General features: G+C 31.1%; 1 protein-coding gene across 1 annotated transcript; it reads left to right on the top strand.

The window, feature by feature from the left end:
• Nucleotides 1-2,981: 2,981 nt before the first annotated feature.
• On the top strand, nt 2,982-5,342 carry LOC132758233 (uncharacterized). The gene has a single exon (XM_060749786.1). The coding sequence runs from the start codon at nt 3,116-3,118 to the stop codon at nt 4,496-4,498; it is 1,383 nt and encodes a 460-aa protein (XP_060605769.1). The 5' UTR covers nt 2,982-3,115; the 3' UTR covers nt 4,499-5,342.
• Nucleotides 5,343-15,785: the final 10,443 nt, after the last annotated feature.

Here is a 15,785-nt window from a genome sequence, read left to right as displayed (position 1 = left end):
TTTATCGTGTCGCAACGGTAACTTTTTCTGAAAATCTACCAAGTTTAACTCGTTATTTAGGTATCAAATCTAACCAATATTGCTTAGATTTTTATTTTATTTCAAAGATAAACATTTAAACTTTTGTTTTACGGTAAAATATCGGGTTGTGCGCTATTTATATATTTTAAACCATTTGATTTACTTCACCCGGTGAAACGCAGTTTTACACGCCGCAAGGAAAGCGGACAGAAATTTCGCATCCTTCCAGACGACGGATATCGTATTTAGACTAATCCGCAAGCGTTTATTAAACATAGAATGAAAATCGACCAATCAGATGAAAGGTTACATTCAGACGAGTCCATTGTAGTTTGATACATAGTTCTAGGTCATCTAGAACAATTTCTACCGACGAAACATTGAAAATTCTCACGATATTTGCTGGAAATAAGGTATTTTAAAATATATATCGCTCATTTTTATGAAATTTAGTTCTTAAAGTATTGAATTCATCCGGTTATTTAACTCGTCCAGCAATATTGACACGCGGATTTTAACCTTTTCAGGGTCACTGATTTCGGCGGAAGTTGTATCCGAAAGCGCTGACTATCCGAAATTGTGCGACGGAAAATGTCAACAACTGTATTAGGTTAGTTTTTTTCGTATTATTTTATGTATGTTCTTAAAAACTGTTTATTTTTTAGTATTTATTTATTAATTATATATTTATTAATCGTTTATGATATTGGTGTATAATTCTTTAGACCATTTGTTTATTTAAATGTCAAAATTCATCTGAAATTTAACTTTTTTTTTGGAAAAAAAGTGCTTTACTCATTTATTAAAATGGAAACAATTTTAATGAAATATATAAGTAGCAGTTTAAATTTAAACATAATCATTTTGCTCATATATTAACATAGAATGCGTTGCTTTGTGGTTTATATTACTTTTTTCAGGGGAGGGGTGTTTACATTTCTGCAGTGCAGACAATTTTAGATGTGATTTTTACACGCTGCTGGTCAGCCTGATCATACATACATTCACCGCTGCATGACAGTAGATAAGTATTTCTTTTGCTGCTGTGCAGCATGCTGAAATACATTTCTTTGTTGATTGTGAGTGGGGATTGTAAGTATAATTTTCTTATATTTTCCTTTCCTTTCTATAGATACAGATGTGTTCCCTACAAACGCAGATATGCTACGCCTGTTTGAAAAATCAAATGGAGCCAATGATACAGCTACAAATCTGCAGAAGTCAATATTGGTTGAGTTTCCAAAATCCCCAGCTGCTAGTTGTGAACCATTAAGTATACTTACAAAAGTCAAGCGTGTAAATGATAAACATAAGAAATTTCGTAAAAACAAAAAAAGTGAACAAGATGAAAAATTTCTTAGTATGGTATTTGAATTTCCTCTGAAAAAAGATATATCTGACAGTGATAACTTAACTATTGATAATACTGAAATAAGAGAAAATATAAAAATAATTCAAGAAAAAACAATACAGATTGTCAAAGAAAATAGACAATTGAAAAGAAATGCAGAAACGTCAGAAAAAATCAATGAGAATCTTTCTTTCCAAGCGGCAAACAGTGAAAGAAAATTAAGTTTGCTTCAAAATTTATTAGAAATAACTCTAGAAAAATATAGTAGGGCTATTGAATACAAGAAAACAAGCTATGCTCTTGAAGAAGATGTAACACAGTGGGAAAATAAGTATGATGATTTAAGTAAACAATTTGATTCGACTGCTAAAGAACTTAGTGAGTTAAAACAAAAAATCAACAGCCAGTGTACAAGGAACTTGAACAAAAAAATCAAAAGAAGAGATGAGGCAATTGAAAGAGAGAAAGAAAATGTGAAAGAAAAAATAATTGAGTTGAGAGAAAGAAATTGTGAGCTAGATGGTATGAAAAATAAGAATGAGAGTTTAGTTAAAGAAGTGGAAAATCTGAAACGAGAAAAAAGAAATATGTATTCTAAGATTTTAAGAGCTAAACAAAAACAAAGTTCTAATGATTCAATGTATGATCTATCTGAAAATATTTTTTTAGAAATTCAAAGTTTGAAATCAGAAATAGAACAAAAGAATGCTAGAATCAATATGCTTATTGACACAAATAACTTCCTTACTGATGGGGTTATTGATACGTACTATGAAGGTAAGTACAAGAATGAGGTACGACAGACAATTATGACCTTAGTAACTGAATGTGGCGTAAGCCAGAGTAAAGTTAACAAAGTAATGGAAGTTGTGGTAAAAAATCTAACTGGTATGACTTTGTCACGCCTACCAAGTACTGGGGTAAAATCTAGGCTCGTTCTTGAGGCAAAAATGGTGGCTAATCGACAGATAGCTGAAGCCATGCTAAATGATAATGCTTCATTTACATTACACCAAGACGGCACATCTAAGCACCACCACCATTATCAGTCATACCAAATAACAGGAGCAGATGGTTCTACTATGTCCATCGGTATGCATGAGGTTAGCAGAGGTAATGCAGACACAATATTTCAAACATTCACAACAATATTATCTGATTTAGCTGAGACAATCAAAAATAGTGACAAAAGGCATAATATGGGTAAAATCATTTCAAATATCATAGCAACCATGTCTGACCAAGCAGCAACCAATCATGTATTTAATGAAAAACTTCAGAAATTTAGGGAAGATTTCCTACCTATCGCTTATGATAATTGGGAGCAAATGGATCTATCTAGCAAAGAAGAATTAGGTAAGCTTTTCGCTTTTTTCTGTAAAATGCATATATTTGTCAATATGGCCAATGAAGTGGATTCTTCTCTATCACAGCTAGAAAAGGCAATTATAGCTGAAGGTCGAAACCCACATGCCTTTTCTAGCAAAAGTGAAAGTGGCACTGTCAGGTTAATTCGAACAGTTAGTAAAGATTTGACAGAGGGTGGGTGTGAGCGGTCAGGCGTAGGTGGTCATTTTTCAACATATCTTCGAAACAAAGAGGTAAAAAAACCACTTAGAAACATTCAGGGGCCATAGATTTAATCATCTTTTCCATGCTGCCGCCACAACATATTACCATTTGGATGATATCCGTGACTTTTTGGACAGTTTTTCAGATCACAATGAATTAACACTGAGTGTTATGTTTGATGTCCGTGAACCGCTTTATGTTGCATGTGTAAGGGCCCTGGGACTCATTGACAAGGTCATCACTGGTCCGCTTTGGCGTGTAATTGAAGCAGCACCAAACTGCCTTTCATTAAATACACATTTGCTTCAACTCAAGATAGCTCTTGAAAACTGGTCAAAAGACGCAGCGCCATTTCTCGAGGGCGAGTGTGTATTTGAAGAAATGGTAGCCCCTATAACACGTGATTGTGTTAATGATGCTTTATTCACACCAACAGATGACCCAGTCATTGAGACATACACACAGATGGCCTTAGAGGTGAGTTTTGGGGCAATGTTAATAATACTTGAGCGCCAGGCCAAAGATCAGTTACCCGGTGGTAAGTATTGGCATTTGGACCAGACTACAACTGAACATCTGGCAAATGTTCCAACAACAAACACCGTGTCTGAACGAGATTTTGCACAGCTTGATATACTGATGAAGGCTAAACCGGCAGCTGCTGCATGTACATATGAATCTATAATTTTGTGGACAAACAACAAAACAAGTAAGTGGTTAGATTCTCTTGAAGATGATGTCCGTGCAGACATATTAGATCAAGCCAGAACAAATGCACCATGTTTGCGAAAAAAAATACAAGAACGCCAGTTTAAACTTTTTCAGGCAAAGGTACAAGTTTTGAAAGAAAAGCAAGAGAAAAAGGAAAAAAAAGCTGAAAAAGCATACATAAATAAGGTTATGTTAACAAAAGAACTTGAAGACTTAGGTGGCTTGTGGATGACTTCAGATGATATGATGAATTTTAAACAGAAATGTTTGTCGTCATGTGATAAAATTGACACTGTCCGATACAATAAAGCTGTAGTCACTCAAATTCTGTTTCGCAAAAATGTGCTCAACTGTAAAGGTCCTAGACAAATTTTTCAAACAACCCAAATCAAAGGTAAGCATTTGACAATATCAGATCTTGAAGAAAATCTTAAACAAATTATGGTTCTGAATGCTGATTTTGAAGAAGGCAATGCTATTGAGAAAAAATTGACATACAAAGATCCTGATCAGGTAAAATCTAGTGTTGTATCCTTAAAAGAAAATCTTTTTTCCAAAATAGAAACTGGCAGAAAAAAAATAATTGTTCAACAGCAGAAGGATCTTCTCCCAACATTTTTGGAAAATCCAGAAAACATGGTAGGTAAAAATATTAAGCATAAACTGAAGGATCCTGAGACAGGAGTTGTTGAGTGGAGTAAAGGTAAGGTTGTTGAAATTTTCAAACCACATCAGAATCCAACCAAAGTTGAATATAATATTTGTTATGACGAATACCCAGATGAGTTGTGGCATTTTAACATAATAAAAGACATGCAAAATGGTGATTTGATTCTATGTTAATAGGTCAAAATATTACCAGGTTTACTGACATGATCCCTGGGTGCTGTAGTTTTCATTGATGATTGTTACTATGGTAACCATTTTTACATAACTTTTCAAAACATAAATCTTTATTCATAATACTACAATAATTGAAACAGTAAACATACTATGTTATGAGTATTGTTATCAGTAAATTTTGACATTATATGTAATGGTATATAATATAATCAGACAAAGGCGCAACTTTCGTATATTGAAATGGTTGCCATGAAAATGGTATCTATGGTATATTTCATAATTTCCTTTTGCATTTCATTTTCTTAATTTATAGATTTATCATGCAAATTATCTTGATTTTACTATTAAACAATGGATTGACATCAAAATTATACTTGCTTCACTGTTTCTAGTATTTTTATTTTAAGTGCACACTTTAATTTCACATATTTTTTCATGATGATTGTAACCATGGTAACCATTTCTGATTAACTTCTAAAAACATACATCTCTAATTATAAAACTTTAATAATTAAAGAATGTAGAGTAGAGTTTAGATTCTATTTTTAGAATTTGAGTAAACTGACACTTGATGGAAAATTGTTTCATAACATTGACATAAGCTGCTACCATTATTTCCTGAAATAGTTGCCATGGAAATTGTTAATTTCCCATAATCTGATGTAGATGTTTCAAGAATATATTGTTATATTTATATTCCTTGTGTAAATGACAAATAAAACATAGAAACATCTACTGTTTTTTACTAATCATAATTTATATATTGTTGATAATCTATTTTATTAAATATATTGCGGCCATTTTGTCGGCCATTTTGAATTCAAAATGGCTGCCAAGATACAAATTTCTAAAAATAGAATACACAGAATTATTCTGGAGCAGTTAACCTTCAAGAATATACATAGTTTATGGGTATTTTACTCAAGATATTCTGTTAATATAAAAATGCCTGAAATTTGCACTCTTCTCATAAAAACGGTGCCATTACAGCAAATGTAATATATAATGGAAAAATAACACAAAATTTACAATATTTTCCGATATACAAATTGTCATTTTACAAAAAGTATTAGACCTAGAGATGAGATCTATAGCTTATTTTGAAGGTAATTTTAAACCCTAGAAGATGAAAAGGTTTTCAAATCTATAACTGTTGCTATAAAAAATGACCTGAACCCCCTACATAGGGATCGAAAACTCTCGTCAAATTCCTAGGGGTCGAAAACTCCTGATACCAATAGAAAGGTCAACATACTTATCAAAACAATAACCTGGGAGGGGGAGAAAAGACCGTCTGCCGGTCTACCCTGCTGGTCAACTCGAATTAGTCTTGATCAATTGCAATTTTGGATTCGTCCCGATATCGATTCGCACCTCTTCTAAATGAAATTCTTCTGCGTTTGATAATTGTATATATATTATTATGTGTCCAGTGGATTTAAATCGTTTGGACATGAAGATCTTGTGCTTTGACAAAATTTCTTGTCAATGTTTTGGTGGATGGGGCATTTTTGTTGCCTTCCTTCAATCCTTTTTTTTTGCATAGGGGCCTTTTAATTTCTAGCTCCAGTCCTGTGGAAATACATATTTCTTTAAATAATAGCATGAATAAAGATTAAGTTGTCAACTTTTATACAGACATGGAAATGGTTTGTTTTAACACTTGCTAAGAATTAAATGTTTTATCAACTTTTAATAGCAAGATATTTTACATATTAATAGAACAAAGCAGCATGATGTAAACACTGTTTAAACATTCAAAATTGTTTTTCTTTGATATTTATAAAAAAAAATAGGGCTATAACAAAAAGACAAAACTTGTGTCGCAAGATTGTATATCAGTTACCTCTGTATCCAGATTCTGTATCGAATAGTTAATGTGTATAAATCTTTTAAGAATGTTTTGGTTCAATTTTTAATTGCAGCAAACAGAAAATTCCTCTTCCAACAGGCAAAGTTGCCTCCAAAATATTCCTATGAGTTGGCAAAAAGACAGAGAGCAAGTAGTAGTAAGTAATAAAATGAATAACATTTGTATACATACTTGTTTACTGGTACGTTTTGAAGCATCATATATTCTTCTGGTAAGCTCAGAGGATGCAGTCTTTATAATTGGTAAACCACACATTAAACTGGCAAGATGGTGATGAAGCAGGAGTGGCAAAACACCAATATTGCTTACTCGTGTCCGACTTGCAAAAAATCTACTTGTCCATTTGAACTTGATAGTGTCCTTGAAAGGCTACGGCAATTTATTTTTCGGTGCTTCTGTGGCATCCATACATAGACAGTAAAGAAAATGACCACTTTTTCTTACAAAGGACTCTAAATAACCTAGCAACAATTTTAACTTTTGATCATGTTAGATGTTTATAGATTTTTTGTTATCCCACTCTCGTTAAATCAGGAGTGGGATATTGTTTTGGCATTGTCAATTTGTGTGTCCATATGAGTGTCATTTTCAGATTATTTCTTGAAAACCATCAACTAGATTTCACTGAAACTTTCAGTCTTTGTGACTAAGAGGAGCTGTGCATATCTTGTTGGGTACCTGGTTCAACCATTAAATTTTGAGAAATTGCTCATGTTTGTTTGGGCGTATCCTTCATTTTAATTAGACCACTGCCCTGCCCCATTTTCCGAGGTTCCCGGGTTTCAATCCTGGAAAAACCCTTTGGGGGTTTTCAGAGAAAATTTCATTTTTTTCCCCCAATCACCCAGAGGTGTACGGTTTTGGGAAACCCAGCAAAAAACCTGTTTTGCTTTCAAAATCCATTGATATGCTTTTCTATGATACCTGAACTTGATTTGCTGCATTTTCTCTTATAATATGTTTATCAGGTCAGTTGTTGATGGAAGACAGTACTTGTAAGACTTCGTCTACTTTATAACAAAATGTGAAAATGAATGGCCAACTTTGTTTATAATCATTTTCGATCATAACTGATTATATAAATTTGAAATTGATCATAAAAAATTGAGTACTATTACGATCTACTATCAATTTTATGCGATGATCACTGAAACACTATTACTAGGTCAAGCTTGCCAAGAGGGCTACTTGTACTATGAATCTCATAAAAAAATTTAATGTATTTTTTTTATTATTAATGAATTTTGTATTTTAATAATGAACAGGGTTTCATATGGAAATTCCCAATTCCACCCAAGGAAACAAAAAACAAATTTTCAGACCAAGTCCCCCACCCTTTGGGGGTGGGAAAAAGCAAGTGGGGGGGCTTGGGTAAACGGGGCCAAAGGGGCGGTTCTTAAAAAAGGGGGGTTTACAATAAAATTTAATATTAAGGGAAAAATTTGCAGATGAAACCCAAGGATTCTGATAAAAAAACATTTTTTCTCTTTGGCATAACCTTTAGGTTTTTTCCTTAAAAAAAATTTCCATCTTTTAAAAAGGGGCCCCCTGAATTTTAAAGTTTTCCCAAATTTATTTCTTTTTTTTGGGCCCATTTATTGGGCAGTTAAAAGTTTTTTTTTAAAATTTTTTAAAAAAGCCCCCTTTTAACATCCAACCCATTTTTGGGGAAAAAAGGAGGGGAGTTAGAAAAGTTTCCCGTAAAAGGGAAAAATTTCCGGGTTAATTTTTAATACATTAATTGTTTGATGTTCCCCATATTTGGCTAAAGGCAACAGGATTAGCATTTCTTAAATGGCACCTTTTCAAAATTAGCTTTTATGCAAGAAACAAAGTATCTGATGATGTAGATATTTTTTCTCATTTATTGTATGATTTGAAAGAGCACTACAAATTGCAGAGCTGTATTGTCAAAATTTGAAAAACAAAACTGCATGCTATAGTTCCTTTATAAATATAGGTTAATGCAACAAGTAATTATGAAAATTTTTGCTCTGCTTTGCAATTTGTATTTCCATTATATAATTCCATTACAACAAAAACTCTTTATTCTAGATAAAACCTTAATTAATTTGTTTTTAGTTATGGTCTAAATTATATCTGTCTATATTTTATTTTTTACTTTTTTATCAGACTTATTACACACCCAACCCATTGTCAAAACAAGAAGAAAACCAAACCCAAAGTTTTAACAAACCCAAGGAAAAATCAGGTTTTCCCAAATTTTTTGACAAATTTAAAACCTTTTTTTAGTTTAGCTTTTTTGTTAAGTAAAAGGAAATTTTCCCTTACCCATTTAATTGAATAAAGGGGGGGGGGAAAATATTTTTTGTTTGGTTTTTTAACAACCCAAATTTCCCAACCGGGGTATAAAGTCACAAAAATTGTTTTAATTCTTAAATTTTTTTTGGGGGTTTTCCCAATAAAATATGAGGTTTTTTTTCAGTTTTTTTTTAAATGGTGGTTTTTAACAGAACTTTATTAAAAAAGTACTTTAGCTTTAAAATTTTGTAGGGGAATTTTTGGGGTTTTAGGCTCGGGAAAAAACTTCCCCCCTCGGTGATATTTTCTTTTATATTTTTAATCTGTTTTCAGACAATTTTTCACCCTTTTTTCAGTAAATAATGGTTAAAAATGAAAAGAAAAACAATTTAGAAACTATTATTTTTAACATTTTCCTAACCATGAATTTAATTATGCCCCAGGTAAAAAATTTATGAATTTTTTATATAAAAAAGGTTTAAATTAAAAGAAATTTTTCCTAAAATATTTTCAGTTAGGGGGTTTTGAAGGGTTTACCAAAAATTTAAATTGTTTTTTTAATATGCCTTTTTTTGGGAAAAAAACAGCCACTTATTTTATAAAAAACAACCCATTTTCCACTTAAGAAAACAAAAAAGTTTTCAAAATAATTTTTTTTTCAAAAAAGATCGGGGGGATGTCCCCATGTCCCAGGAAAGAGAAAAGAAAAGGTTTGATTCTACCATGGCCCTTGGGTTCCTAAAGATTTTCCCCCAAAAGTCGGGGAAATTTTTTTTGTCTTAAAGCATGCATAAAAACTATTAAAAAAAAATCAAAAAATTTTTTTTTAAGGATTTTTAACCTGGCCCACAGGGAGTGATTTTATGTTAGAGCATAAATTCTTTTAAAAAATTTGATGATCAAAAAATATTTTTTGGAAAAATTTTATTTCTTTGAATAAATTTTAATAGTTTTTCGGGGTTGAAAAAAATTTGGAAAAAACCTTAAAACTAAGGTTTAAAATTTAAAAAGGGTGCCCTTAGAAAAAAACCAAAATTGACTGAAATATTAGAAGGAAAACCTTTTTTCCAAATTTCAAAATAAGAATTTTTAAAAGGGTTCCCACCACTGTTTAAAAAATACATAGCTTTTTTTAATGAAAAAATTTTTTTTTTACATTTCTAAGAAGTTTGGGGAAAATTTTAAAATAAATTTTTTTACACATCCATCTTATTCCCTTTTGGGGAAAAAATTTTTTACACAGGGTATAAAATGTAAGGAAAAAGTTTTAAACATTTTTACTTTTTTTAAAAAAAATTAAAAAGACCCGCGGTGTATCCCAAATAAAAAGGCCCCTTCAAATTATATGGGTTTTTAAAAATATCCCAAAAAATGATTTTTCCCCTTAAAACCTAAAGAAATTTGGCAATGTTATATCAAATAAAAATTTTTTGGAAAATTAAAGCTTTTTAAATTATTTTTTAAAATTTTAAAAGTTTGGTTTCCCGTTTAAAAAAAAGGTAAAAGGGCCAAAAAGGGGTCTTTGCAAACTGTTTTGGGGGATTTCTGTCTGTCTTATGGAAATCCCCCAAACAGTTTTCTGTTCATTTCCTTTGCAGAGTTGCAGTTTATTTTGGATTTGGAAATTTTGGGTTTTAAAAGATTTACCCAAAAAAAAAAAATTTGGGGTTTTGGGGGGTCCAAATAAAAGAAATTTATTTTGGATGGGTTAATTTTTTGGGATTTAAATTAAAAATAATTTTGCAGTTTCGACTCATTTTCTTGGTGGGGATTACACATAAAAAATAAAACTATTGCTTAAAAAAACAAAACAAAAAAGAAACCAAACACAAAAAAATTCAAAAAAATGACGGAATTTAATTTTTTTTCCCTTTCCCAATTTCAACAAAAATGATAAAAATTTTGACACCTTTTTGAAAAAAAAACTTAAAAAGACACCCAATTTGTTTTGGTCAAAAGGTAATTTTAAAAAACTTTTTTGCAATCCTTTGAAACAGAATCGGGATTCTAGCAAAATTTATTTTAAAAATTTTAAAACTTTGCTGAAACCCCGGGCCCGAAACATTTTCCCCAATTTGGGAAAATTTGGGGAAAAACATGTCTTAAAACGATTTTTGAACCCACGTTTTTTTTTGATTTAAAATTTTGACAAAACAGGTCTTTAAAAGGTTTTTTAATTTTTTAAAAAAGAATATAAACATGAATGAAACAGTATTTTTAATTTGCCCCCTTATTTTTTTCCCGGGCCTTTTAAAGGGGTGGCTTCCAATTGTTAAAAATGACATTTTGTCCCAAAATTTTCATTCAAGTATGAGAAAAAAATTTTGTTGGAAAAAAAAACAAACTTTTTTTGCCATAAAATTAAATTTTCCCCATGCCTTATAAGCTTTAAAACTGAAAGTTAAAAAAAATTTTAAATTGTTTTAAAATTAGAAAATTTAAAAGTTTTTTAAAAGGGGTTTTTTTGTTTTTTCCATTTTTCCCCCCAATTTTTTCCATGGATTTAAAATTTCCCCAATTTTAAAAGCCAAGGTTTGGAATTTTTATAAAACCAAAAAAAAAAAAAATTTTAAAACTGGGGGGAACAATGAAAAATGCATTTTTGTTTAAACCAGTTGTCCTTCTATATCCCAATACTTTTTACTCAAACTTTACTTTAAAGTAAAAGGGAAGCTGTCCTCCTTAATTTCCCGGCCTTTCCAGTTTACTGGAAAAATTTTTTTTGGCCTTTAAAAAATTTTTTTTTTAAAACTTATTTTTTTAAAATGAGTTAAAAATATTTTTCCCCTCATCATCTGCCCAAATCATATGGGGATAAGGTTAAATAAACCCCCAAGAAACCAAATTTTCAGAATTAAAACTCCCCCTTAAAACTTGGGAATTTTTCCCCTGAAAATTGGGTTAAATTTTCCCTTTTAACCCTTTCTTTTTATTTTGGGGGTTTTATTTCCCAAAACCTAAAAGGGTAAATTTCCCTTTTATCATCACCCCAAAACCCATCCCGGCGACAAAAAATTTAAATAACCCCTGCACTCAATTTTTTCTAAAATTATCTCCCCCTTTGAAATTAGTTTTTTCCCCTTTTGAAAATTTAAATTTATATTTTTACTCCCTTTTTAAATTTTTATTTCTTTCAGGGATTTTCCCTTTTCAAATTTAAAATGTATGTTTCCTGTTCATCCCCCCACATCATGGGGTTTGGAAAAAGGGGTCAAACCCCCTAGAAACCCTTTATTTCCGGGGGAATTCTTCCCCTTAAAATTTATAGTTTTTTTTTAAAAAATTTTTACCCTTTTGCTAAAATTTTTTCCCTTTCCCCTTTGATTCACCCACTTTTTGGGTTAATTTGAAAAAGGGGTTCAATAACTCAGGAAATTTAATTTCTAAAAAATTATTTCCCTTTTAACTTAGAATTTTCCCTTTTAAAAAAGGGGGTTATTTTTTTCCCAACCCAACTTTTTTTTAATTTTTTCCCGGGGGAAATTTTTATTTTCAAAATTTAAATGTTTAAAATTGTACCCTCCAAATCCCCCCAAAAAATCATAGTGAGAAGGGCCCCAAATTTTAACTCTACCCACCCATTTTTCCCCAAAAAATTTTTCCCCCCTTTTTAAATTTAAAGATTTTCTTTGAAATCTTTAGGGTTTTGCTTCAACTTTTCCATTTCATCGGGGAATTTTACTTAAAACTTTAAAAATTTAAATGTTCCTTTTCATGCCCCACAATTATAGGGGGGTTTTTAGGGCTCATAATTTTTTGTTAGGGCATATTTCCAAAAGTACCCCCCTTTTAAAATTTAAAAAATTTTTCCTTGGGGTCATTTATTTTATGACGGGTTTTGGGTTGGTATTTTTAAATAAAATTTTTCCCTTCCAAATTTTCCTCCCATTATCAAAGTTTCTTCCCTTTACTATCCCCCCACTAAAAAATAAAAGTCGGACCCGAGTTTTTTTTTACTAAACAGTTTCCTTTTTTTAATTATTTCAGTTATCTGAAATTTTTTTCCCCCTTTAAATTATAGCCCCATGAAGGCCCCCTTTGAAAATTTTTTAAAAGACCCACAATTTTTTTTAAAATTTTTTGGTTAGGGTTTTGAAAATTTAAAAGTGTTTTTTTTACCCCCCACGGGGAATGTTCCATAGTTTGAAAAAATTATTTTTTATTTTTTTTTTCCTGTATTAAAGACTAAAAGGGTTTTAAAATTTTTAAGATCTCTGAGGGAAGATACGGAATTTTTGGAGGAAAGAGGAAAAGGTTTTAATTTTGGAAAAGGAAAGAACAGGGGTTTTCCGGGGATGAAAAAAAAACCTGAAAGGGTAGAACGACCCTTTGAAAAGGGATTTTTAAAAAAAACCTTTTTCAAAAATTCTTTTTTAAATTTTAATTTTCACAGATAAAATAAACTTTTTAACCCTTTTCAAACGGGGCCAAAAAAAAGTAACAAGGGGCTTTTGGGGGATCCACGCCCCCCCCTTTCGTTAGACCCATAAAAAATTTTTTGAAAAACCTTTTAAGGAACTTGGGGGTGCTTCAAAAAAACAAAATTTTTGAAAGAAATTTTAAATTAAAAAAACTTTAAAACCCTACAAAAAAACTTTCCCCGCCAAAAAAATTTTAACAAAAAAGTATTTTAAAGAAAATTTAAACATAATTTGGTTAAAAACCAGAAAAATTAAATTAAAACAAGTTTGAAAATTTTCCAAATGGTGGTTTTTTTTAAAATTAACCAAATGGGTTCTGGAAAATTTTCTTTTTCTGTTTAAAATCTTCTTTTTAACAACTTTTTAAAGAAAACTTGAAAAAAATTCTCTTCAAAATTTTTCAAGCCTCGGTTTTTCCCCGAAAATTTTTTTCTTCATTTATTCATAAAAATTTCCCAAAAAATTATCATTCTTTGAAATTTTCATGAAAAAAGAAAAAAAGTGCAAAATGAAAACTTTGGAAAAAAATAAAACCAAAAAAAATCATGAATTTTTCCCATAAAAACCTTTTTTTTTAAGGTTTTTTCCCCCTTTTGAATTTTTTTTCCAAGGAAGATATTTTCTTTTTGGAAATCTTAAATCCCCCTTGACCTACTCTTAAATTTTAAAATTCCCTTTTTTCCCAATAAAAATTCATTAAAATTTTCTTTGAAAAAATTTTCCCAAGAATTTTGTATTTTGATAAAAGTTTGATGCTTTTTGGCCCTCTTTTGCATTTTCAGGATTGTTTTTTGAAGACTTCAAATTAGTATTTTAAAAGTTTTAAATTGAAAAAAATTTTCAAGAAATCTAAAATGAAGAAAATAAATTTTAACATTTTGGCGGGGGGCGAACTTTTTTCCCTTTAATTTTAAAACGGCCCAAAAAATTTCCCTTTGGGAAAAAAACATAAAAAATATGACGGGTCACGGGGAAGGCCAAAACCTATTTTAAAAACCGGGGGAAATTTATTATAATTTGTATTAAAACTTTGGAAACCAGCCAAGGATAAAAATTTAGTTTAATTTTCCTAAATTTAAAGGGGGGGGGGGGGGGGAGGGGAAAAGGATTGGAGGGAAAGGACAGAAAGGGGGGAATATGCAAGAAAAAACACAAGGCATGGTCACATTAAATTTTTGAACATTTAAAATTCCGGGGAAACACCCACATTGCAGAGACCCCTTTGGGGAAAAAAGGCCCCCAAATTTAAAGGGGGCCAAACCCATGGGAAAAAAAAGTAGCTGTTAATCAAAATTAAACATTAAAATTTTTATACTAAAACAGCTCAAACCCTTAAAAGGGGACCCCCCATTTGAGGGTATTTTTGAATATAAAGGGGGACCGGGAAAATTTAATTTTTTTGGGGTTTTTTAAATTATTTTTCCATTTATTTAGATTTTTAATCTAATTAAGGTTTTGGGCAAATTTAAGATCATTTAGTTTTCCCCTTAATTTTTCCCCAAAAAATAATTATTATAATTAAAAAAATTAAACCCAAAAATGAAAACCCGTAAAATGGGAAACTGGGAAAAACCCCAAAAATATATTTTTCCTTTTGTTTTTCTTTTTGGTAATTTTATTTTGTATATATTTTAAATTTTATTTTTTCCTTTTTTTAAGTCCCCTCATGTTTATCTATGAAAAAAATTTTTAAAAATTTTTATGTTTTTCCCTTAAAAACCCCTTTTCAGGGGTTTTTCCTTTTAATCCAATAGATTTGTAAAATTAATAGCTTTAAATAAAATTTTAACGGAGATAACCCTGGGAAAATTTGGGTTGGGGACAATTTTTAAGGATTTAAAACCCAACCCTCTACACCCCAAAAAAATTTTAGGGACAAGAGTGGGTCGAAAAGGGGGTGGTAACCCAGGGGCCTCAAAAAAACCCGAAACCCAACCCACAAAAAAATTAAATTTTCAAAACCAAAACTACCCCCCTTCCCAACCCCGGCAAAAACCCACAAAGAGTTTTGGAAAGGGGCCCTTAAAAACAAGAGTTTGCCCCAATGGGAAAAAATAATAGGGCTATTTTCAGTTTTTAAAAAGTAAGGGGGGCAAAAATTTTGTTTTAAAAGTTATTTCATAACCGTACAAAAATTTTAAAAAATTAAAATTGATGAACAATGTAAAAAAAGCCAAAATGTCAATGGACCTTTGAAAAAATTATTAAGGTGGTATGCAAAATTTTTAAAATAAAAAAGTTACCCTGATGGCAAAACCCCAAACCCCAACCCCAAAAAAGGTCATAGAAATATTTACTTTACAAATTCAAATTTTTCCATTTTTTGGGGAATTTGCGGGTTTTTTTGGTAATGCGAAGAAATCAAAAATTAAACCTTACCCTGGAGCCCATAATTGGTGGGCAAAAAAAAAAATCCCCAAAAACCCTTTATTCTGTTCTTTTCTTGTCTATATTTTTATCAAAAATTTCCCTTCCTTTTTTTTTTTTTTTTTTTGGGGTTTTTTGGGGGGGTTTTTTTTGGGATGGGGGGGGGGGGGGGGGGGGGGGGGGGGTTGGGGGGGGGGGGGGGGGGAGATTTTGGGAAAAGGGAAAGACAAGCATCAACAAAATTAGGGAAAAAAAACAAAAAGAAAGTTTTTAACCACCCAGCGGGAAAACCCTTTTTTTAAAATCCCGGCAAATGCGGGAAGGGGCACGGGGAAAAAAATTTCCCAAAAGGGGGGGTCAACAT

This window comes from Ruditapes philippinarum, unplaced genomic scaffold, assembly GCF_026571515.1.
Source record: "Ruditapes philippinarum isolate M1 unplaced genomic scaffold, ASM2657151v2 ctg4523_1_1_1_1, whole genome shotgun sequence".
Lineage (NCBI taxonomy): Eukaryota > Metazoa > Mollusca > Bivalvia > Venerida > Veneridae > Ruditapes > Ruditapes philippinarum.
This window is presented reverse-complemented; position numbering and strand designations above follow the sequence as displayed.

Bases quoted from the DNA above. Each gene is read 5' to 3' on its own strand.
- LOC132758233 (XM_060749786.1), top strand. From the start codon at position 3,116: ATGTTTGATGTCCGTGAACCGCTTTATGTTGCATGTGTAAGGGCCCTG.